The sequence below is a fragment of the Bos indicus genome, chromosome 9, assembly GCF_029378745.1.
Source record: "Bos indicus isolate NIAB-ARS_2022 breed Sahiwal x Tharparkar chromosome 9, NIAB-ARS_B.indTharparkar_mat_pri_1.0, whole genome shotgun sequence".
Classification (NCBI taxonomy): domain Eukaryota; kingdom Metazoa; phylum Chordata; class Mammalia; order Artiodactyla; family Bovidae; genus Bos; species Bos indicus.
This window is the reverse complement of record NC_091768.1, coordinates 104,536,056-104,558,718: the sequence shown is the minus strand read 5'-3', so window position 1 is coordinate 104,558,718 and position 22,663 is coordinate 104,536,056. Positions and strand designations below refer to the sequence as shown.

The 22,663-nt window shown below is 42.8% G+C and overlaps 1 protein-coding gene across 2 annotated transcripts; it reads left to right on the top strand.

The window, feature by feature from the left end:
• On the top strand, window positions 1-17,742 carry PSMB1 (proteasome 20S subunit beta 1). Of its 2 annotated transcripts, XM_070796603.1 has the most exons (6): window positions 2-171; window positions 2,972-3,079; window positions 6,955-7,036; window positions 10,800-10,929; window positions 16,683-16,789; window positions 17,455-17,742. In XM_070796603.1, exons 1-6 carry the CDS (start codon window positions 59-61, stop codon window positions 17,638-17,640), a joined length of 726 nt encoding a protein of 241 aa, XP_070652704.1. In that variant the 5' UTR covers window positions 2-58; the 3' UTR covers window positions 17,641-17,742. The 2 variants fall into 2 exon arrangements, with proteins under 2 accessions (XP_070652705.1, XP_070652704.1); XM_070796604.1 differs by lacking the exon at window positions 2,972-3,079 and having other exon boundaries at window positions 1-171.
• The last annotated feature ends 4,921 nt before the right edge of the window (window positions 17,743-22,663 follow it).

Here is a 22,663-nt window from a genome sequence, read left to right as displayed (position 1 = left end):
CACAATTTCCGGTCGAGGCAGCCATCTTGCCGTGAGACAGCAGGAGCGGAGCCACGGAATGTTGTCCTCCGTTGCTGCGTACTCAGGCGCCGGCCGAGACCTGGCCATGGAACCTCACAGCTCCGTGGGCCCTTTGCAGCTGCGCTTTTCGCCCTACGCTTTCAACGGAGGGTAAAACCCGCAGAGCCGCCGCCTTCTCTTTCTTCCTCCATATCCCTGCTTAAGCCTGTGTGCCCGGCGCTGCCCCTCCAGTCTCAGGCCTCCCTCTCCGAGGGTGCTCGGCTAGGTCTTGTTCTTCAGGGCTTCACGTTATAGGCCGGTTACTGAATCTCGATGTGGACGGCCAGCTTTACGTAGACAGCAGATAGAAATTGACACCTGACCTCCGCTCTGGAAGAGCTTTACAAATGGACCTAACGTTTCCTGTCTGTCTGAACGTGTTTCTCGAGCCAGCAGGCACGGGGCAGGTTGAGCATCTGATTTTAAAGTTGATGGTTGATTGGCCATGTGATTAGATGTAGTTGTCTAGCTAAAAGATCTAATCAAATCACCATTTTGAGTTGTTTTAAATAGCAGGTAGGATTACTTGCGCAGACTTAGTTTCATTGATCAGTGTTTATTTTTAAGGGTTGGCATAAGTTCAGGGAAAAAAATACTCAGAAGGGGGGCCTTTGAATATGTGATTCTTGCATGTTTTATGCTTTTCTTTTTTTTTTTTTTAACTTACCAGCTTTGTCTTAATACTTTTCCTTGATAGCGCACTAAAAGAACTAGGGTTGTGGAAAGACACTCTCTTTAGGACTCCTAACTGCGAAGAGCTGTGTATTTAAGCATCGTTTATAGTTTGCGGGCCAAATTTTGTACTTTGAAACGTACACACCCAATTTATTAATCTGGTAATCTTTAAGGACCATCCAGTGACCAGATTAATTACTCAGGTCCTTATGGGTTTGAAATTTTAGTGTAGATTTTCAGGGTATTTGCAAAGAGATTGGAAGTCTGTGATTTTAGCCTTGTCTCACACTAAAGAGGAGTGTGGTCTTTGGTACCTACCTCTCAGCTTCTTGAACCCAGATTTCCTTATCTTCCTTAGCTAGTCATAGTTTGAGAGAAGAATCAAAAGAGAAGCATTTTGTAGATTGAAAGCAGGTATCTTTTTTATCCTCATGATGACTGACTGTTAGATGATATATACCTCAGTTTTACAAATGAACTTGGGCTCTTAGAAGTTAAATTTTGTTAGTCATAGCGCTGGTGTGAAGTTGAACCCCAGGACTTGAATCCATATCTGTGTTGCTATGAAGTTTATGAATGCTTTTATCATTGCACTTTTAAATATTTCCTGTGACAACTAATGAAGTGGTGGGATCACAAAATGAGTTATTAGACCTATTTCATGAGACAGTTGCAGATTCTGCTTGAGACTTGTAAGGTATTCAGTGTTTACCTTCTAACCTTTGTAATCCAATTACTGCTCTAAAGTTAGTGCTTATGGCTTTCTGATATTAAATTACCTTTTCTTAATCTGTGTTCTTTTCCTTTAACATTTATTGCTGGCTCTTGGGCAGCCTTTGCTTCTACAAAATAAGACTTAGTCCTGTGTCTTTCTAGTCTGACTGAATGTGGTTAAACTCCCAAGTGATTAGCCTGTGCATTTGTCACTGAGTACTTTAAGATTATGCAGTTTGACTCAGTCAACCTTTAACACAGGAACTGCTAATATCAACTTGATAATTTGTCCAAGGTCACAGAGCTGTTATGGCATGGACAGGTTTTGGGTAACTTCAGAGTCCAAGTTCTCGGTGATCATACTTATGCCAGGGGGATCATAGCTAACACTTAACTGGAGGACCAGTTATGTTTCAGGCACAGGAATAAGGCTTAACAATTTAGTCCGTTTAATGCTTGTAACACCCAAATAAAGTAGCTACTGTTGTCATCCCTGATACGTGTTTGAGGACATTGAGGCCTTGAGAAGTTAAGCAGTTGACTATCTCGTATCTTCTAAGCAGGAGAACCAGACTTTGAACCCACACAGTCTGCTTTTAGAGCTCATCCTCTCTGCCTCCACTGAACAGAGCCACAGAGGGAAAAGGTTGTTCTTTGTTGGTCCATTTTCCAAAAGATGCTTGGGTGTCTCCTGAGAGCAAGACAATTTTATAAGGACTTGGATATAAAGAAATTAAAAACATTAAGCCCCGGGACTCCCCTTGTGGTCCAGTGGTTAAGACTGCCCTTGCAAAGCATGAGACACAGGTTTGATCCCTGATGGGGAAACAGATTTCGCATGCTGTGTGGCGTGATCAAAAAATAAAAAATGATAAAACCACATTAAGCCCTTCTTTCTTGAGCTCAGATATCTTGTGTTGTATCCCTGTCTACACCTCCCCCAGCAGGCAAGGCCATGGCCTTTGGCCATTTTATAGTATCAGTAATTGTTTAATGATACATATTAATCAATAATGTTTAATTTTTTGATGATGGTGATAATTTAGTGATGTTTGTGCTTAGTCGTTCAGTTGTGTCCAACTCTTTAGCAATCCCTTAGACTGTAGCCCATCAGGCTCTAACCATGGGGATTCTCCAGGCAAGAATACTGGACTGGGTTGCCATGCCCTCCAGGGGATCTTCCCAACCCAGAGATGGAACCTAGGTCTCCCGCATTGCAGGCAGATTCTTTACCAGTTGAGCCACAAGGGAAGCCAGATGTTTCTGTAGTCTTCTGCTAAGGAACCTTTGGTCTGATTTGACTTGTGTTTTTAAGGAAATTCTTAAATTTTTTTTTTTCCCAGATGACTTGTAGCCAGGGATCCTTTCCCCTGATCGTTTCCTCTTCCACCTGAATCCTGCACTTGATTATATCTAGTAGATTTTATCTCAGTATGTGCTGTGGAGCATTCTCATATTGGGAAAGGTGTTATTAATGTCCAGAAGAATGTATTAATTTTGTTTTTCCTTCTTTCCCCCTCAGTACTGTATTGGCAATTGCTGGAGAAGATTTTTCAATTGTTGCTTCTGACACTAGATTAAGTGAAGGGTTTTCAATTCACACACGGGACAGCCCCAAATGTTACAAATTGTAAGTAAATATTTCTAAGGACATGTTTTCAGTACCTTGTGATGATTTAATGCTGCGAGAGATTCAGGTTTTAAATGATGTGTTTCATGAATTTTTAGATTGCCTGTTTGGAGCTTAGCTTGTATTTTTGTTAGAAAATTATTTTCTAATAATTCAGTATGTAGTCTTCATAATATTTGTCATATTTAGGTACCAACAGTGTTTTTGGTAACTTAAATATTCTTTACTCAGCATCTTATAAAAAATATCACATATACAACAAAGGTAGGATAATTCTGTAGTCAGTGCTCATATACTATCATTTAGGTCTTATCAGCATTGTTACTACTTTATCATATGTACTTTGGATTCTTTTTTAATCTGCACCTTTAAAAAAAAACCTAAAACATTCAATTTACCCATATCTTAAGCAGTTATATCCATGGCTCACAGTTTTAATGGGTGGCTATGTTTTTTCTAAAACATAAGAAAATAAAGTCATGTGTACTGGGGTGGGGGGAATCTGCATAAATTACTAACTAAATGTACCTTACATGTTAACAGCGGTTTGTATTTAACATTTTTGGACACAGTTGGAAATGGTGGTTACTCTTAGGTTACTACACAGACACTTCTTAATCCTGAATTCTGTCAGGAGTGGGCTGATGAGGCTCACGTCCTTTGGGTGGGCCTTGTGCTGCAGGGCGTGGCCCAGCCTACACCGCAGCCTAAAGAACAGTAAGCTTGTCTTCATCTTCCCAGTTCCCTTTCTGTCCACGTCCATCTTTTGATACCCTTTTCTCTTCTCTGATTTGTAGCATGGTGGTGAGTTAGTTGTTAAGTCATGTCTGACTCTTGTGACCCCATGGACTGTAGCCTGCCTGGCTCCTCTGTCGGTGGGATTCTCCAGGCAAGAATACTGGAGTGGGTTGCCATTTCCTTCTCCAGGGGGGTCTTCCTGACCCAGGAATCAAACGCAGGTTTCCTGCAGGATTTACCTACTGAGCTATCAAGGAAGCCCTTGTAGCATACCCATGCAACAATTTTTGTCTTTTAAGATGTAACTTTTATAAAGTGAAAGTAGTAAATATCATGAATAAAACTTAAATAATGCTATAGATACTGTCCTTGTACGAGATTCTGCTCATCTTTGTAACGTTCTGTTTTAGCTTGTATGCCTCCTGAGTGAATACTCTCTCTCTTTTTTTTTTAATGAAATACTTCAGGTATATATAGAGAGAACAGTGTTACTTCTGTGTTGCTGTCATGCATTACAGGCACTGGGTCACACATGAATTGCTTGCATGCTCCTGATCCCATGCCCTTTGGGGCTGACCTAGAGTCTAACCTATCTCTTCCCCCACTTGTTTGAAACTTATATTTACTCTTTATTCTTTGCAGAAAAACTCTTCTTCATTTAGGTACCTGGATATTTGGCAAAAGCATTCTGAAGCTCAGATTTTGTCTTACCTTCCTGATACTATCAGCCATTCTTGGTAGTACAGGCAGTGAAGCCTTAAGGTATATTGGGGTTTGGCTCAGAGCAGTGAGGTTGGTTATAGAGAGATCAGGAAATGCTGGTGATGACCCTAGAAGTGTCAGTGGTCTCCCCAGCTGGACAAGTATGTTTTATTTCTGAAAGAAAGGGCCTCTGCTGATCATTTCTTGATGAGATGGGTTTAGGTTTCCTTATAAGTATCAAGACTTAGGAATTAACTTTTGAGGCGTCAGTTCAGTTTAGTTGCTCAGTTGTGTCCAACTCTTTGCGACCCCATGGACTGCAACATGTCAGGTCTCTCTGTCCATCACCAACTCCCAGAGCTTGCCCAAACTAATGTCCATTGAGTCGGTGATGCCATCCAACCATCTCATCTTGTCGTCCCCTTCTCTTCCTGCCTTCAGTCTTTCCCAGCATCAGGATATTTTTCACTGAGTCAGTTCTTCTTCACATCAGGTGACCAAAGTAATGGAGCTTCAGCTTCAGCATCAGTCCTTCCAGTGAATATTCAGGACTGATTTTCTTTAGGACTGACTGGTTGGATCTCCTTGCAGTCCAAGGGACTCTCAGAGTCTTATCCAACACCACAGTTCAAAAGTATCAGTTCTTTGGCGTTCAGCTTTCTTTACAGTCCAACTCACATCTGTACGTGACTACTGGAAAAACCATAGCTTTGACTAGACGGACCTTTGTCGGCAAAGATACACAAAAATTTTATTAAGTACTCTCTGGTGGGCATTTGGGTTGTATTTGTTTTGTTTTGGAGAGTCATTAAAATAATATGTATACTTACACGTGAACCTAGAGCTTATCTTTGCAAACTTGCATGAGTATATTTGTAGCAGTGGAATTTTTGAGTGAAAGTAATGTGCATTTAAGTTTTTAGTAGATGCTGTCAAACAACCTTTCTAAAGAGCTGGATCGGTGTACACTCCTTCCCAGTTTCTGAGAGTACCTGATTTTCACAACCTCACTAGCATTAAGCATTATTATTCTACTAGGCTGAAATGGTCTCTTTTTAAGATTTTAATTTATGAGTGGCATGGAGACTCTTTTATATGTTTATGGTGACTTGTGTTTCTTTTTATATGACTTTCATATAATTTAGGGGCTTCCCTAGTGGCTCAAATGCAACCCACTCCAGTATTCTTGCCTGGCAAATCCCATGGACAGAGGAGCCTGGTGGGCTGCAGTCCATGGGGTCGCTAGGAGTCAGACACGACTGAGCAACTTCACTTTCACTTTTTACTTTCATGCACTGGAGAAGGAAATGGCAACCCACTCCAGTGTTCTTGCCTGGAGAATCCCAGAGACGGTGGACTGCCGTCTCTGGGGTCACAAAGAGTCGGACACAACTGAAGTGATTTAGCAGCAGCAGCAGCTAGAGGCTCAGACAGTAAAGAATCTTCAGGAGACTGGGTTTGATCCCAGGATCAGGAAGATCCTCTGGAGAAGGGAATGGCCACCCACTCTAGTATTCTTGCCCGGAGAATTCTATGGACAGAGGAGCCTGGTGGGCGACAGTCTATGGGTTCGCAAAGAGTTGAACACAACTGAGCACTGAAAGTTTCACTTTGGTGTAAGTCACCTACCTTCCCATCACAGGGTGTCTTTTGTGTTGAGGTAGAATTGGCATTTGGGGGCTTCCCAGGTGGTGCAGCGGTAAAGAACACACTTGCCAGTGCAGGGGGTGCAAGAGATGCAGGTTTGATCCCTGGGTCAGGAAAATCCCCTACAGTAGGAAATGGCAACCTGCTTCAGTATTCTTGCTTGGAAAATTTCATGGACCGAGGAACCTGGCAGGCTACAGTCCATGGGGTTGCAAAGAGTTGGACATGACTAAGCAACTGAGCACACGCATACATAATCGACATATAACATTTTAATACTTTCAGGTATATAGCATAATGATCCCATATTTGTGTATATTACAGAATGATCACAATTAGTCTGGTTAATATCTGTCACCACACAAGTTATAACATTTTTTTTCTTGTGATGAGAACTTACAGGCTCTACTCTCAGCAACTGAAATATACAGTATGATGTTATTAACTATGCACATTATCCCCAAGAGCTATTATGCTATTAATGCATTTTGTATTTTTAGGAACTGTTTGTAGAATAAGGAAATTAAAAGTAGACTTTGGTCGTGTATATATATTTTTTTAATTCATCATATTTTTATAGAAGTTTTCATTTTTTTATGCAGTCAAATCTATGAAACTTTCTGTGTGGGCATTGGGTTGTATTATATGTAAATTGGCTGCCCTCAACCTAACCTTATTTAAAAAATTCAATCATATTTGAGTTTTAAATTTAAAATTAATCAAGACATGTTTTGCCTTACTGTTAAACCAACTGTTTCCTGAAATGTGGTGTGTTTTTTTTTTAACAGAACAGACAAAACAGTCATTGGATGTAGCGGTTTTCATGGAGATTGTCTTACCCTGACCAAAATTATTGAAGCAAGACTAAAGGTAGATGCTTTTGTACATGTTTACACTGTTGAAAGCTAATAACAAAAGTTCTTTAGATTATTTTAAGCATACATACCCTGGGTTGGGAAGATCCCCTGGAGAAGGAAATGGCAACCCACTCCCGTATCCTTGCCTGGAAAATCTCATGACAGTTTAGCCTGGTGGGCTGCAGCCCATGGGGTCGCAGAGAGTCAGGCACGACTGAGCGACTAATACTAATACTAAGCATCCACCATGGCTACTGCTAGCTGGAGAAGAACTAGTTTAGCAGGTGAAACTTTAACCCACACTACAAATGACACGCTCTTGTTAATACAGCCATCATCAGAGGAGCATAATGTAAATGACGGCAAGTTCCTTTCTGTTAAAATACACGTACAATATGAAGCGAAGGATTATCTCTCCTTTTTAAGGTAGACTGGAAGGGGTTTCTTCTGAAGATAGTTTTCTCAGAAATGAAACAGATCAGTTTCTGCAGAGGAGGCGGGCTTTTAGACCGGAGCTTGGTGTGAAACACCATTAGCCAACACATCACGCTCTCCTGACAGCATGTGCTCTTAGCATGAGCAGAAGGACAAGCCAGCTGTTTGGACTAGAGGCACAGTCATTCTCAGCTGACCCCACCAGTCTTTAGTTGACAGCCAGCTGAGGAAGGAGATCTGACACAAGGTGGGTGGGAGTGGAAGAGAGCGGGTGGGGTGAGGGAGGAGGAAGAGAATAAGATAACTGACCTGCAGTGCAGTCTTAGAGGGGCTGACGCTGCCCCACCTGCGTGTCTCTGGCAGCAGGGGTGTTGAAGCAAGGGAGCTGACTTGACAGAAGCAGAGGCAGGTCTAGATGTTGATTCTGCCCTGTGTGTATTAGCAGCGTTTGCTTCAGATCATTTCAGGGAAAATAGGATAGGAGTAATTTGGGCTGCACTCATATAGATTTTTTAGTAACGACTCTCTTCTTAGTTCGTAAAGTACAGGCTTAGGGTAGGATTCTCAGTCACCGTATGTCAATACTCAGAAGTGTAGCTCTGTTTCTTAGTTATATAGCTTGGTGACGTTTTTAAATTCCTATTGATCATATTAACAGTATCAGTATTATATCTTCTTAGTTTTAATATTTAATTTTCTAGGCTATATATTGTAATATTTAGTATAGTAGTTGGTAAGTGTAGCTGGTACATGAAAAGGTTAGCAGGGTTGATGTTCTGTTTTGCCTGCTTGTGGATAGCCCTTAAGATTACGAGTAAGGTTACTGGAGTCATGTAATGAATTTAACTGACACTTACCTTTTTAAATGTGCAGGAATGATTTCATTGAGTATTTACCAGTTGTTAACATTTGTTTAAAATCTATTGATATTGAAAGCTGTAGTGACATATATTGACATTTATATGATTCCTAATGCAGTTTGTAAAAGGCATTTAGAGGACAAAAATAAACCTGACATGGAAAGTAGTATTTTGTTAATAAAATTGCAAAAAGGTACAGTGAGTTCAACTCAGTGCACAGTACTTGAAAATTCTTTCACATACTGTTATGTAAATGGTGAGGTGAATAAATATTGGCGCTTGGTTTTGAAGTGAAATGAAGAATTTTCTTTATAATCTTGTCATTGTTAGATTTTATAGCAGTTCTTAGGTTTCTCTTTAGAGATATTGGCTGTGGCTGACAAATCGGTTAACTTACATTTACTTTATTGGATAATTTAGAATTGTCAGGACGTAGTAAATCTTGGATCAGAAATCACCGTGTCAGGTGCCGTTTTGGATACTCCGTTCTTCGTGGTAGATGCTCTAAGGATTAAGACCCTGCCCTCTGCTGGGTTCATACAAAGTAGAGCTGCCCCCGTCTCTCACAGATACCCTCTCTGAAAAGAGAGAGGCTTGTCTGAGTCTAATCAGGAGTCAGCCATTTGGTTTCTGTGGCAACTGTTTAATCTGCCCTAAACCAGGACTGGAAAAGGTCAGTTTTCTTTCCAATCCCAAAGAAAGGCAATGCCAAAGAATGCTCAAACTACCGCACAATTGCACTCATCTCACACGCTAGTAAAGTCATGCTCAAAATTCTCCAAGCCAGGCTTCAGTGATATGTGAACGGTAAACTTCCAGATGTTCAAGCTGATTTTAGAAAAGGCAGAGGAACCAGAGATCAAATTGCCAACATCTACATGATCATCGAAAAAGCAAGAGAGTTCCAGAAAAGCATCTATTTCTGCTTTATTGACTATGCCAAAGCCTTTGACTGTGTGGATAGCAATAAACGGTGGAAAATTCTGAAGGAGATGGGAATACCAGACCACCTGACCTGCCTCTTGAGAAACCTGTATGCAGGTCAGGAAGTAACAGTTAGAACTGGACATGGAACAACAGACTGGTTCCAAATAGGAAAAGGAGTACGTCAAGGCTGTATATTGTCACCCTGCTTATTTAACTTATATGCAGAGTACATCATGAGAAACGCTGGGCTGGAAGAAGCACAAGCTGGAGTCAAGATTGCTGGGAGAAATATCAATAACCTCAGATACGCAGATGACACCACCCTTATGGCAGAAAGTGAAGAACTAAACAGCCTCTTGATGAAAGTGAAAGAGGAGAGTGAAAAAGTTGGCTTAAAGCTCAATATTCAGAAAACTAAGATCATGGCATCCAATCCCATCACTTCATGGCAGATAGATGGGGAAATAGTGGCTGACTTATTTTTTTGAACTCCAAAATCACTGCAGATGGTGATTGCAGCCATTAAATTAAAAGACGCTTACTCCTTGGTAGGAAAGTTATGACCAACCTAGACAGCATATTAAAAAGCAGAGACATTACTTTGTCAACAAAGATCTGTCTAGTCAAGGCTATGGTTTTTCCAATAGTCGTGTGGATGTGAGAGTTGGACTATAAAGAAAGGTGAGCACCGAAGGATTGATGCTTTTGAACTGTGGTATTGGAGAAGACTCTTGAGAGTCCCTTCGACTGCAAGGAGATCCAACCAGTCTATCCTAAAGATCAGTCCTAGGTGTTCATTGGAAGGACTGATGTTGAAGCTGAAACTCCAATACATTGGCCACCTGATGCAAAGAGCTGACTCATTTGAAAAGACCTTCATGCTGGGAAAGATTGAGGGCAGGAGGAAAAGGGGACAACAGAGGATGAGATGGTTGCATGGCATCACCGACTCAGTGAACATGGGTTTGGGTGGATTCCGGGAATTGGTGATGGACAGGGAGGCCTGGCGTGCTGCAGTTTATGGGGTTACAAAGAGTCGGACACAACTGAGCGACTGGACTGAACTGTGCAAAAACAGACACTAACAATATCTCATGAATGAACAAGACTGTGTTCCCTTGAAACTTGACTGAAACAAGTGGTGGGCTGGATTTGGCCCATGGGCTTTATTTTCCTGACCACTATCAGTTTGCAGAGTGGAGAGCTGAGTTTGGAATATCCTCTCCAGGTTGCCTCATGTGATCTGTTTGTGTGTATTTGCTCTTGAGTTAAGAGGGCCTGAGATGAGGCTGGCATGGAAAGGAGCCTCCAAACTGGAGAGCTGAGGGCAACTTGGCGTTCTCTCCCTGAGAAATGTCTGTAGCCCCCACAACGATAGGACATAATAAAATACTATTTTGTTTTGTATTACTGTGGTGTTTAATCATGAAAGGAACAGGCGTCCTTTCCCATTTCACCAGGAAATGCTTTCATTCTTTTCCATTTGCTGTTCATTGTTCTAGTCTTTAGTATATTCTGCCTCTACATGCCTGTTGGTTTTGTTAATAATTGCAGATGTACAAGCATTCCAACAATAAGGCCATGACCACTGGGGCAATCGCTGCGATGCTGTCCACAATCCTGTACTCCAGGCGCTTCTTCCCCTACTATGTGTACAACATCATCGGGGGGCTTGATGAAGAAGGTAGGGTGTTCCCTTTGTGGGTGATGGAGTGGGTAGCATTTCTTACGTGTGTTTCCATCCAGAGCTGATAAAATCTGGATACCATCTTGCCCAGCAACTTTATTTTCTCGTAATTAAGGCAGTGAAGAAATGGAAGCTAAAAAGGAAAGTAAAGGATTATCCAGCGAGACACAGCAAGTCGTGTGTTAAATAAATGTTGGGCATTCAGTTCTTTTACAGGTATTTTCTCAAGACCTTGCATGAGTTCAGTAGTAGATATTTAGCATTTTAATCTCAGAAAGAAACTTGGAGAAGCTTGACCTAAATATAATTTTAAGAAATGACACTTCAGTAACAAGCATATTTGATTTCAAAACATTGTTTTGAAAGTAATTTGTAAAAGAAATGCTTTTCCACCAGTGTTCTTGGATCATTTTTGAAACACCTCTTTAAATTTCTGTCAGAGTTGGACCAGGAGGGCCAGGGAAAATCAGCGTTGTTACTTGCCATTTTCATGCTCATTTTGATCTAAAGCTGTGTTACCCAGAAAAGGCAACAGTGTTTTTCACCAGATCTGATTTGAGTGAACTTTTAGTTGCTTCTAAAAATCAAATACAGTCTCCCAGGACAGATCTGTGTCCTGGGAGTAGTTTAGAGTAGTCCATTGTGAAAAGGGCTTTCCTGGTGGCTCAGATGGTAAAGAATCTGCCTACTATGTGGGAGACCTAGATTCGATCCCTGGGTTGGGAAGATCCCCTGGAGGAGGGCATGGCAACCCACTCCAGTGTTCTTGCCTGGAGAGTCCCATGGACAGAGGAGCCTGGTGGGCCACAGTCCACAGGGTTGCAAAGAGTCAGACACGACTGAAAGACTAAGCACAAGCACAGAGATTGTGAAAAGAAGGGACAGAAATGTCTGTGGAGAGTATGGTTGAAATATCTATGTCTTTCTTTTTATAAAAAAATTTTATTTGTATTTGGCTGTGCCAGGCCCTTTTTGCTGTGCAGGCTTTTCTGTAGTTGCAGTGAGTGGAGCCTGCTCTGTGCTGTGGTGCACAGGCTTCTCATCGCAGTGGGTTCTCTTATTGCGGAGCGCCAGCTCTAGGGTGTGCGGGCTTCGGGAGTTGCGGCTCCCAGGCTCTGAAGCACAGGCTCAGTAGCTTTGGGCACGTGAGCTTAGTTACTCTGGGATGTGTGGAATCTTCCCGGATCAGGGGTTGAACCCACGCGTTGGCAGGCGGATTCTTTACCATTGAGCCACCAGGGAAACCCAAGTCTGTCTTTCCTAGAGGGAAGGTTTCTGGGTCAGAAGGAGTCAGGTTCTTTTCATGTTCTCTCTCTAGTTTTTACTCCTGTCCATCCCCGTTCACAGGTGTTTTTCTTTGTTCTCCCTTTCTCTCTCAACCCCACCCCTTATGTGACATATGAGAGTGTTAGGATCACTTTAGGTTGACACAGCGTTTTTAGGCTTTCATACGTAAAAACAGAGAAAATATAAAGCATAGAAATGGTGAATAGAAATTAGTTACCCTTAACCTGAGTGATTCTAGCTGCAGGTTAGCTTGCCTAACACCCAGCATGCTTCTGGTGCCTTTTTTTTTTTTTTTGACTGATTTTTAGTCAAAGGATAATTGCTTTACAGCATTGCATTGGTTTCTACCAAACATCAACATTTACCCATTACCCTCCCATTTGAACATCCCTCCCACCCTTCTAGGCTGTTGCTGAGCCTGGGTTTGAGTTCCCTGCGTCATACAGCAAATTCCCATTAGCTGTCTATTTTACGTGTGGTAATGTGTGTTTCTGTTACTCTCCCTGAACATGCACGATCTCCTCTGGAGCCTTTTTTAACTTCAGTTATGTCTGACTTGAATGTCAGGCTAATAAATTCAGATTTTACCAACATGAATAATAGCTGCTATTGAATTTCAGCAGGCCAGACAGTGTCTTGGAGGTTTTCAGTGTCACTGATTTGAGAAACCTCGTGTATACTGACTGGCAGAGCTCAGGTTTGGATCTGTTTGACTTCAGAGCCCTAGGCTTTGATTTCCACGTGCCAACATTCTAGCTTGCTTTGGTGGTATTCTCAGGCTTTTCTAACCTTTTTCTTTCTCCTAGTCTTGTCTGGTTTAATTTGATCTTTATTCCTAAGAGGAATTTCTATGTGTAGTGAAATAGTCCTTTGCCTTCTTTTCCTGTTTCCCAGGACAGTCTTGAGCGCTTTCACTCCCATCCTTTCCTCTTTCTTGGTTTATTTCCTTGTTTAGTGGAGTGCGTTGATAGAGAAATTTCTGAAGAAAGGTATCAGGAGACCTTTTTGAGTCTCTGCTTTTAGAGTCTTTTCTCCATCCTACTGTTTTTTGCTATTAGGGTTAGGGTTGTCTAGCTGTTAGGGGTTTTTTTTGTTCTGCTCTGAAGATTTTCTCAACTTCAGTGCCTCATTCTTCACTGAACTCTCTCTGTTTCCTCCATCATTAATTTCCAAGAGCTTTTTCTTACTTTCTAGCTCCTTTATTTTTTTTGAGTATGCTGTTACTGCTAGATTTTGGGGGTACTTCCTTTGAAAGGTTCTCTGCATTTTATCAGATTGCTTTTTTGGTCTTGTTTATTTTGGCTGTGGTCTTCTATGTTGGAGGCTTCCTTCAAATTTCTTTTGATTTTGGCTGTCCATTTGTAATGAAGAGTGATAATCAAAATTTGGTCATAAAAGCATTTGGTGGAGTGGCTCATCAGCTCTCCATTTAACACTTCTGTTCTTGAATTTACTCTGTCTGTGCCTAAGCCTTGTGCTCCCAAGTCCAGAGCCTCTGTTGAGTCTTGAGATTGTTTCCTGTCTTTTGTGTTGGAGGTGGGCTGTGTTCCTGATGGAGACCCTCAGGACGCTGGGCGACAGCTGACTGAGCACAGCCGGCAGCTGCTGCTTGACTTCTGCGCCTTCACTTCTCCAGTTGCGATCATGACCCCTTTAAAAGAATCTTCCCCCAAGTTAACGAAGACTTTGGTTTTTCTATAATGAAAACAATAATGCTTATAGAAGTAGTCAAATAGTATTGGAAGATACAAAGATAAAAGTGGGAATCCCCAAAGCCTGCGCCTAGAGGTAATCACTGTTAAACGTCTTGGTATGCATGTATGCCTGTGCACTATGTACGTAGGCTGCAGTTCGCATGTTTCTCCTTGACTGTACCGTGGATGTATTATCATGGGGTAGATTTGTGCTGGTGGATAAAGACGTGGGTGATGATTTTATGGCCAACCCGTGGGGTAGAGCTGCATCAGAATTTCCCCGCTAATCCTCTGAGAGTCATTTACATTGTTTCCAGTTTCCTTAATAGAAACAATACTATGCCTCCCCTTACCTGAACTTTTGTGTACTTCTCCTATTCTTATCTCCCTGGAAAATATTCTTGGAAGTTGAGTTTCTAGGTCAGAGAATATCTGTGTTTTCCGTTCTGCTGATACCACATGCTTGCCCATCAGAAAGGGTCCTGCACTCACCAGCAGCGGTGAGAGTACCATTTTTATCTTTTTGTTTTGGGGTTTTGTTGTTTTGCTTTGACGTTCTAACCAGTATCAGAATTTTAACACATTTTGAAGGCCTTGCCTAGTAAATATGTTGTTATAATTTATACATATGCTTTGTTTTTATTGAGTTTGGGTGTCTTCATGTTTATTGCCCTTTTCATTTCTCGTTTGGAGACTGACCCATGTGCTAGTCATTGCTTGTTCTTTATGCACAGGTGAGTCTTTTTCTTGCTGATTTGTCACGGCTGTTTTCAGCTTACGTCACAAATGTTTCTTGCTTCTTCTAAGGGGTCTTGGAAGCCGTGGTCTTGGACATATTCTACTCTTTTCGTTTTCCTCAAAGCTGTTGTGTGTGGTTTTCTGAGGTTGGCTTCCCTTGGGTAAATCTTTTTACATATATATAATTTTATTTATGTTTATATGTAGTTTCGGCTCTGCTGGGTCCTTGCTGCTGTGTGGGCTCGTCTCTGGTTGTGGCGAGTGCAGGCTGCCCTTTGTTGCGGTGCTCAGCCTTCTCATTGCGGTGGCTTCTCTTGCGTGGAGCACAGGCCCCGGGGTACATGGGCTCCTGGGCTCTATGGCACAGGTTCAGTAGTTGTGGCCCTCGGGCCTGGTTGCTCCACAGCATATGGGATCCTCCCGGCCCAGAGGTCAAACCTGTGTCTCCTTCATTGGCAGGTGGATTCTTTACACTGAGCCACCTAGGAAGCCCCCTACCCTTGGGTAAATTTCTGGGGCCTTGTTTTACTTGTGGCCTGTTGGCCTCGTGAAAGATAACACGAGGTTTGGTTTTATCCTTTGTCTTTTTATCCTTTATCCTTTGATTTTGTCCTTCATAGCCCTTTGCTTATGTGTCGAAGTTGGTGAGCTTGCTTGCTGCAATCTGGGTTCTTGTTCCAAGCTTACGTCTAGCAAAACACTTCTTTTCTCAGATGCTGCCTTCTTGGTGGGGTTATTAGGCTTAGGGGTATGTCTGTGTAATTCTGCAGAATTCTGCATGAATCTATTAGTTTTTAAGTCATGCTTTATAAATGACTCATGAGTTCTCACACTCAGAAACACAGTTGTTTTTAAAAGTTCTTTTAAAAATTACAGTGACACGTGTTGTTTGTAATAAAGTCAATACCAAAGCTTATAAAGTGATTCCCTTTCCTCATCTGTAATCCCACAAAGATGAATAAGTACAGTTCATTAATCTTTCTGTACATTTCTGTGTGCCTGTATAAATGTGTGTGCTGTTTACTTAATGCCTTTAAATGAAAATGAAACTGTGCCACACACACTGCAGAGCTCCTCTGTGACACGTCCTGTGGATATGTCCCAGCTTCTTCCTAGGCTGACGTTGCTGTGTGGACATAACAGTTTCTGCTAATGGATTTTAGGTTGCTTGTAAGTTTTTGCTCTTTGAGAGATAAATAAATGATCCTGTACATACTGCTTTGTGTGTTTATATAAGCATTATTTGTAGGTAAATTTTAATTCTGTAAGTGAAATTATTGCTGGATCATAGGGTATGTACTTTTATAGTTCAGTGGATTCTGACTCCAGTGGCATGACAGTTTATACTTACTTCAGGAGAGCCTGAGAACCCATTTACCTACCCCCCGACAGGTCTCTGTAACTGTCATGATAAGAATCTCTGTACTCAGATTCTGGTTTTTCTTATCCCCCCAAAAATAGTAGTGTTTTATACTGCTAGTATAAGGCAAGTGATTACATTTTAGGCAAATCTAGCCTTTTACATGTGACACTTGTGTTCTTCTGGAATATCTTCTTTATTAAATTGATTTTTTTAATGGTACTGATGGTAAAGAGTGTGCTTACCATTAATCTAAAAACACATAATAAGTTTTTTGTGCTTCTGCTTATATTTAGCACTAGGAGAAATTTTAAATGCGTTTCCTCACTGCAGCTGCACCAGTTAGTTTTCTAGGAATGTTGTGAGGAGTTTGGTGCAGAACTTAGAGCAGCTGTGACTGCTAGCACGCCTTGGGCACAGGGAGCCCCATTGCGGTAGTCGGTGACAGCAGCTTGAAGAGTATGAAGCTCCTTGTGGCAAATGCTGTTGTGGACAGGAGTGGGCAGGAGGGCCTCCAGTTGTGTTCTGAGGGGAGGGGAGGAGCAGACCGCACTTCTTAAATTTTAGCCAAGTTGATAGTCCATATTGTGTCATACTTTGATTGGGTTTATTTTACCATAATTTGGGAATGTTGTCAGGACTCACTTTTACGGAGACTTTTCTTCTCTAAGGAAAGGGAGCCGTGTACAGCTTTGACCCGGTAGGGTCCTACCAGAGAGACTCGTTCAAGGCTGGAGGCTCAGCCAGTGCCATGCTGCAGCCCCTGCTTGACAACCAGGTAAGGAGACTGCATCCAGGAGGTGATAGGTGAACCCAAAGTGCCTTCCTTTGCCTTCTCTTCGTTAGCTAGGGGAGCCGAGAAATCAAGGCTTTTGTAATTTACTGCTGAGCTCTCTTGGCTGATTGGCCTCGCCCACCTTCTTGTCTGTTCTGCTGGTTCCCCTGTGGCCACTCACTTCCACGGCTCCAGCTTCTTCCTTGTTCTCGTGACTTCGGGGTGCTTCTGTCTATAGTGGTTAGCCCATGTTTTCACTTCTCCTTTTGCCATTTTTATGTGGAGATCATGAAAATGCATTTCTCCCCCAGTCTCTCCATTTCTGTCACCTCATTTTGTATTCTAACTTCCATGTATATTTTTAATTGTTCCCCTTTTCGGTTACTGCTGGCTGCATTCAGTTTCAGCACATTCCGTAACCATGCTTGGCTTTCATGTGTCTAGCCCTCTACTGTGCGCTTCTCAGGAGTGGGGACGTTGTCTTAGTGGATGCTTGTCAGGTGTCAGGTGGGTAATTCGGCCAGGTCTAGAAACATTTCACTTGGGGGACATTTTAAGTTTGTGTGATGTATTCATTTTGACTCCTGAGACCTGTGAAAGCTTTGGGGGAGACTGGACCTCCTTTGCATGATCACAAGATGCCTCATCCAAGTCTCCTGTCCCACTAGGTTGGTTTTAAGAACATGCAGAATGTGGAGCATGTCCCACTGTCCTTGGACAGGGCCATGCGGCTTGTGAAAGATGTCTTCATTTCTGCTGCTGAGAGAGATGTGTACACCGGGGATGCACTCAAGGTCTGCATCGTGACCAAGGAGGGCATCAGGGAGGAGACTGTTCCTCTGCGGAAGGACTGACTTCTGCGCGCTTGTCACCGATCAGCTCAAAACTGGCCAAGTTTGTACCTTGAAACTGTTGAAGTAACTTGTTTTATTAAAAAATAAAACCCCAAGCACTTATTTTGTTATAACTTGTCTTCTTCCAGGACAGAACTAGAACATAGAATTTCTTTTTCCTTTCATTTTCTTCATTCTTGTATTTTTTTGTCATCCAAAGCTAAGCGGACTCTTTTGGTCAGTTTATCATCTTAACGATAGTCAGCCCGTCTTACAAAAAACATGTTTAGAATGTGTTTAGTCCACCTAGCTTGCCACTAGAAAGCAATGGCAACCCACTCCAGTACCCTTGCCTGGAGAATCCCATGGGAGGAGCCTGGTGGGCTACAGTCCATGGGGTCGCTTAGAGTCAGACACGACAGCGGCTTCACCTTCACTTTTCTCTTTCATGAATTGGAGAAGGAAATGGCAACCCACTCCAGTGTTCTTGCCTGGAGAATCCCAGGGATGGGGGAGGCTGGTAGGCTGCCGTCTGTGGGGTCGCACAGAGTCGGAAAGACTGAAGTGACGCAGCAGCAGCCTAGCTTGCCTTGATGGACAGATTACCTTTAACTGTCTCAGTTTCATTGAGATGTTAGTTAATATAAGTAGAGTATGCTAAGATCTATCATCCCTGGAATGGCTGTTTTGGAGGAAAATCTTCAAGTCAACCAAAACAGAAGAAAATTGTAAAAGCAAATAGCCCTTTATATGGACTTTCGCCAGCAATCTGTAATAATTGTTATAAACAATTAAGAAATGTTAAAATTGAGAGCTAAACTTGGATAGAGCTAAAGGTTTTGCTTTAGAACTATTAAGTACATTTTAACTCTATTACATATAATGTTGGAGTAATTTTTTTGATGTTAAACAAATTATTTATTATGGTAGAGGGTGTGATTTGCTTTCTGGGCTAAGAAAAATGGAATTTTACTGTTGACTTTCCGTTAATTTAAATGATCGAAAACCCCTAGTGGATGCATATTTGAAATTTTGTTCAAGAAACACTTGTTGAATCTCATCCTCAGCAGCAGAGTGCATTGGTGCCATCTCATTCGTTTCTCTCACATCACAACTGAAAACCAGATGCTCCCATTCAAAATGTATTTGTCATCTTTATTATATCAGTTATTCAGAGAAGCAGAAGAATTAGAATATGGATTTATTATTAGTAACTGGCTCACATGGTACTGGAGGCTGAGAAGTTCCCATTACCCATTGTCTGCAGCCTCAAGACCCAGGGGATGTGGGTATGAATTCCAGTCCAAGTCTAAAGGCCTGAGACCAGGAGAATTGATGGGTGTGAGACCCTGTCCCCAAGGACAAGAGAAGACTGTGGTCCCAGCTCAACATGAAGAGAAAACTAGTGGGTGATGCCCACCCAAATTGGGGATGGCAACCTTTTACTCATCCAATTCAAATGCTAATCTCATCCAGAAACCCTCACAGACACCCAGAAATAATACTTAGCAAGATATCTGGGACTCCTGTCATCAGCCAAGTTGACATAAAATTAGCCATTAAAATTGTCAGCTATAGGTATATTTTATTTTTTGTTTCAAAGGATTTTCTGTTGATTTGAGATGTAATTTTTCACTACTTACATAAATTTGTGCCTAAACTTTTCTAATAGAAAACCTCCCAAGGTTTCTAGGACCATTTTCCCCCAACCATCAGGTGCAAAGTCTTTTAGCCTAATATTCCTCTAGACTAAACGTGGTTTCCCTGAAGGCCTTGTCCAGAATGTGCTAGATGTGAAACCTAGAGCTACCTCTGACTCCAGTTGTTTGAGTGGCTTTTATATTTTATTCAGTTACACGTGCTCACCTGAAAAAGGCAGCCTTTTAGCCTTTAAAAGATTGGAGGAGTAACTTGCTTTTACAGTTAGCCAGACTCTTAAGATTCCAGTGCCAGGTGACACTAGTAAAGAACACACCTGCCAGTGCCGGAGACATAAGTGGTGCGGATTCAACCCCTGGGTCGGGAAGATCCCTGGAGGAGGAAACAGCAACCCACTCCAGTATTCTTGGCTGGAGAATCCCATGGACAGAGGAGCCTGGTGGGCTACAGTCCATGGGGTTGCAAAGAGTCAGACACAACAGTAATTTAGCATGCATGCAAGATTCCAGTGAGAAAGCTCAGTTATGTTGAGACTTGACTTTATCGATGAGTTACATTCCTGCCTGCAGCACAGAATTGAAAGAATCTGATAATATTAGAAATTGTTGGGGGGAAACAGCACTTACTCTGGAGGCATCGGCCATGGCTTGATTTACATACACTGAATTGGAATGTTGCGTACACGTTTATTTTTTCTTTGATTGTCAGAGCAGAGATGCTTTTTTGCAGTCTGCTCAACGGGGTTGCCCAGTGGGGTGACGCTGACTAAGCTGAACCTGTGACGAGCAGGGGCCACATTTCCTGCTGTAATTGTGAAGGCAGCAGGCTGAGACAGTGACCATGCAAGCCTACGTGTGAGGAATATGAATTACTTGGAGGAAAATGGTCTTTATTTCTAAAATGTCTCCGTCATTTCCCTGAAGGGTTTTCCAGCTGTTTTTCTGTACCTGTTATTTAGGAGAACTCTTCTGACTCCAGGATTCCCCATTCCCTCTGTGAGTTTCAAGATGTGGCTAATGCTTCCATATATTGGAGCTGACTCACTGGAAAAGACCTTGATGCTGGGAAAGATTGAGGGCAGGAGGAGAAAGGGGCAACGAGATGGTTGGATGGAATCTTTGACTCACTGCATGAGTTTGAGCAAACTCAGTGAAGGACAGGGAAGCCTGGTGTGCTGTAGTCCATGGGATCCCAAAGAGTTGGATGTGACTCAGCAACTGATCAACAACAACATATTAGAATTACATAGAGCACTTGTTAATAATTAATTCCTGAGCCCACCCTAGACATACTGGCCTAGTTTTTGGACTGGGACGTGAAAATATGCGTTAGAAAACTAATACCCAGGTGACACATAACACAGTTTGAAAACCCAGGAATTGAACCTGGGTCTCCTGCATTGCAGGCAGATTTTTTACCAACTGAGCTACAAGGGAAGCCCTAGGAGACTTTTAATGAGGGACTGTCTAGAGGTTTGACCTTGTGCAGTTAAGAGGGGCTAGTTAGATGACCCGTGAGTGTTTGGTGCTGGAGCCTGAAGTCCGAGTGCAGCAAATGCTCCTGGGAAGTAACAATGGGTGTAAAGGGAACTCAGCCAGATTGGAAGCTACAAACGGCTGTGAGGGCATTCCTACCAGCCTCACCACCTCCAGATCTCTCTTTAGTGATGGCTGCAAGGGGCTGAGTTCCCTACACCCAGCACAGCAGCTAGGAGCAGCTGGAGAGGGTCTGGCAGAGCTGAAGGCACCACCACGTCCATCAAAGGGGCACAGAAGGAAGACGGCACTGCCCATCTGCCCAAGGTGGCAGTCGCAGGCCCACACCTGGCAGGTGGGAAGGACATTTAGGCTCCACCCACAGAGGAGGTGGCAACTATGCCCATGGACAGTTTGGACCACGGAACCTGAAGGCAAGGAGAGCTGCAGGTCAGGACGGAGGGTAGGAGAGAACTGTTAGCCTCCTGGGGCTTGTTTTCTCTCGGACAGAGAGGGGCTCCCAGTGTGTCTACAGCGACTCAGTACATCCAGCGGAGGAAGGGGCCCTGATAACCCCAGCCACCATGGCCCTGCCTGAGCAGATGCCAGCGTCTGTTCCTAAGGCGTCTGTTCTCTCCTTGCGTGAGATCAGCTACCCGTGTGGCTCTCCCTGGTCTGAGTGGCTCCATGGAGTGTGTATTCATCTTTGAAAATGTTTTTTCTATAATGGGAACATCTCTATTCAAGAACACAGCCTGGGAAAATGAAAACATGGGGTGTAAATGGATACCACTGGGCTGACTGGGAAAGCATAGGTGACCTAGGGTGTGGTCTCACACCTTGTCCTCAAGCAGACGCAGAGCCTGTGCCTTTTCTGCAGCGAGATGCTTCTGGGGGGGCCTGTGCATTTGGAAGAGGAGTTGGCTGTGGTCCAGGGAGGCTGTGAGACTCTCACTCTTCAATGGACGACAGATCTGCAGGCCACTCTGCGAGGCCACCGGATGGCAGTGTTGTCTTGTCCGGCTGGGTATCGCACAGCTGGGGGCCCGGTGTTCTATAAGGAAGTGGTTGCTGGTCCAAGATCTCCCAGTGCAGACTACTGAGCTCCTGTGAGAGCCCTGGGCCTGATGGTTAATCCTTTTCATAACCTGGAAGGAGGGTTGGCTTGTCCTCATATCAAAGTGGAAAAACAGGAGATAAACCAGCAAAGTTGGTAGTAATTTGTACTGGCAGAGATAAATCGAAAGTTGGTAAGTAGTGATCTGTACTGGAGGTCCTGGGCAAGGTGTATGGGTGGGAGGGAGAATACATCAAAAGACAGCTTCTTTGGAAACGGGAACTTCCGGGGTTTACTCAGGCAGCTGTCTGGTGGCAGAACTGAAATTAAGACTCAGCATTCATTTTATTCTCCTGGGCCCCCTCTGGGTTTTCTTTGTTTTCTGCCACCTGCAAATTCTTTTATTTCTTGTACTTGAGTCTGTTCTTTCAAATGGACTGTGATGTTATGACACTCTCGAGGACCTGAGTCTACCAATTCTGCTGAGACCCTTGGTTGAAGAGTTTGTGTAGGTGCTCATGGTAGAAAATACCCACAAAGTCATGAGCACAATCTCCCCTTAATGAAGTTCTAAATCCCAGCAAGTAGGCTGCTTACTTCAAGTAGTAACTACACCCCCAAGAAAATGCAAGAGAAGACTTGGTTTAATAAGAGTTGGCCTATACTGCTTTCCTTTGCCACTGGCAAGGAATACTTCTGTTTTCCTCGAGTATCACAGGTAATTTTGCCTTTCTTCTCTTTTGCTCAGAGAGAAACCTGGTAACCCTGAGGCTGACCTGCCTTAACTGAAAAAAGTTTAAAAAGGGAAAAGAAAAGTCTGCCATTATAATGATCACATTTTCTAAGCCAAAGG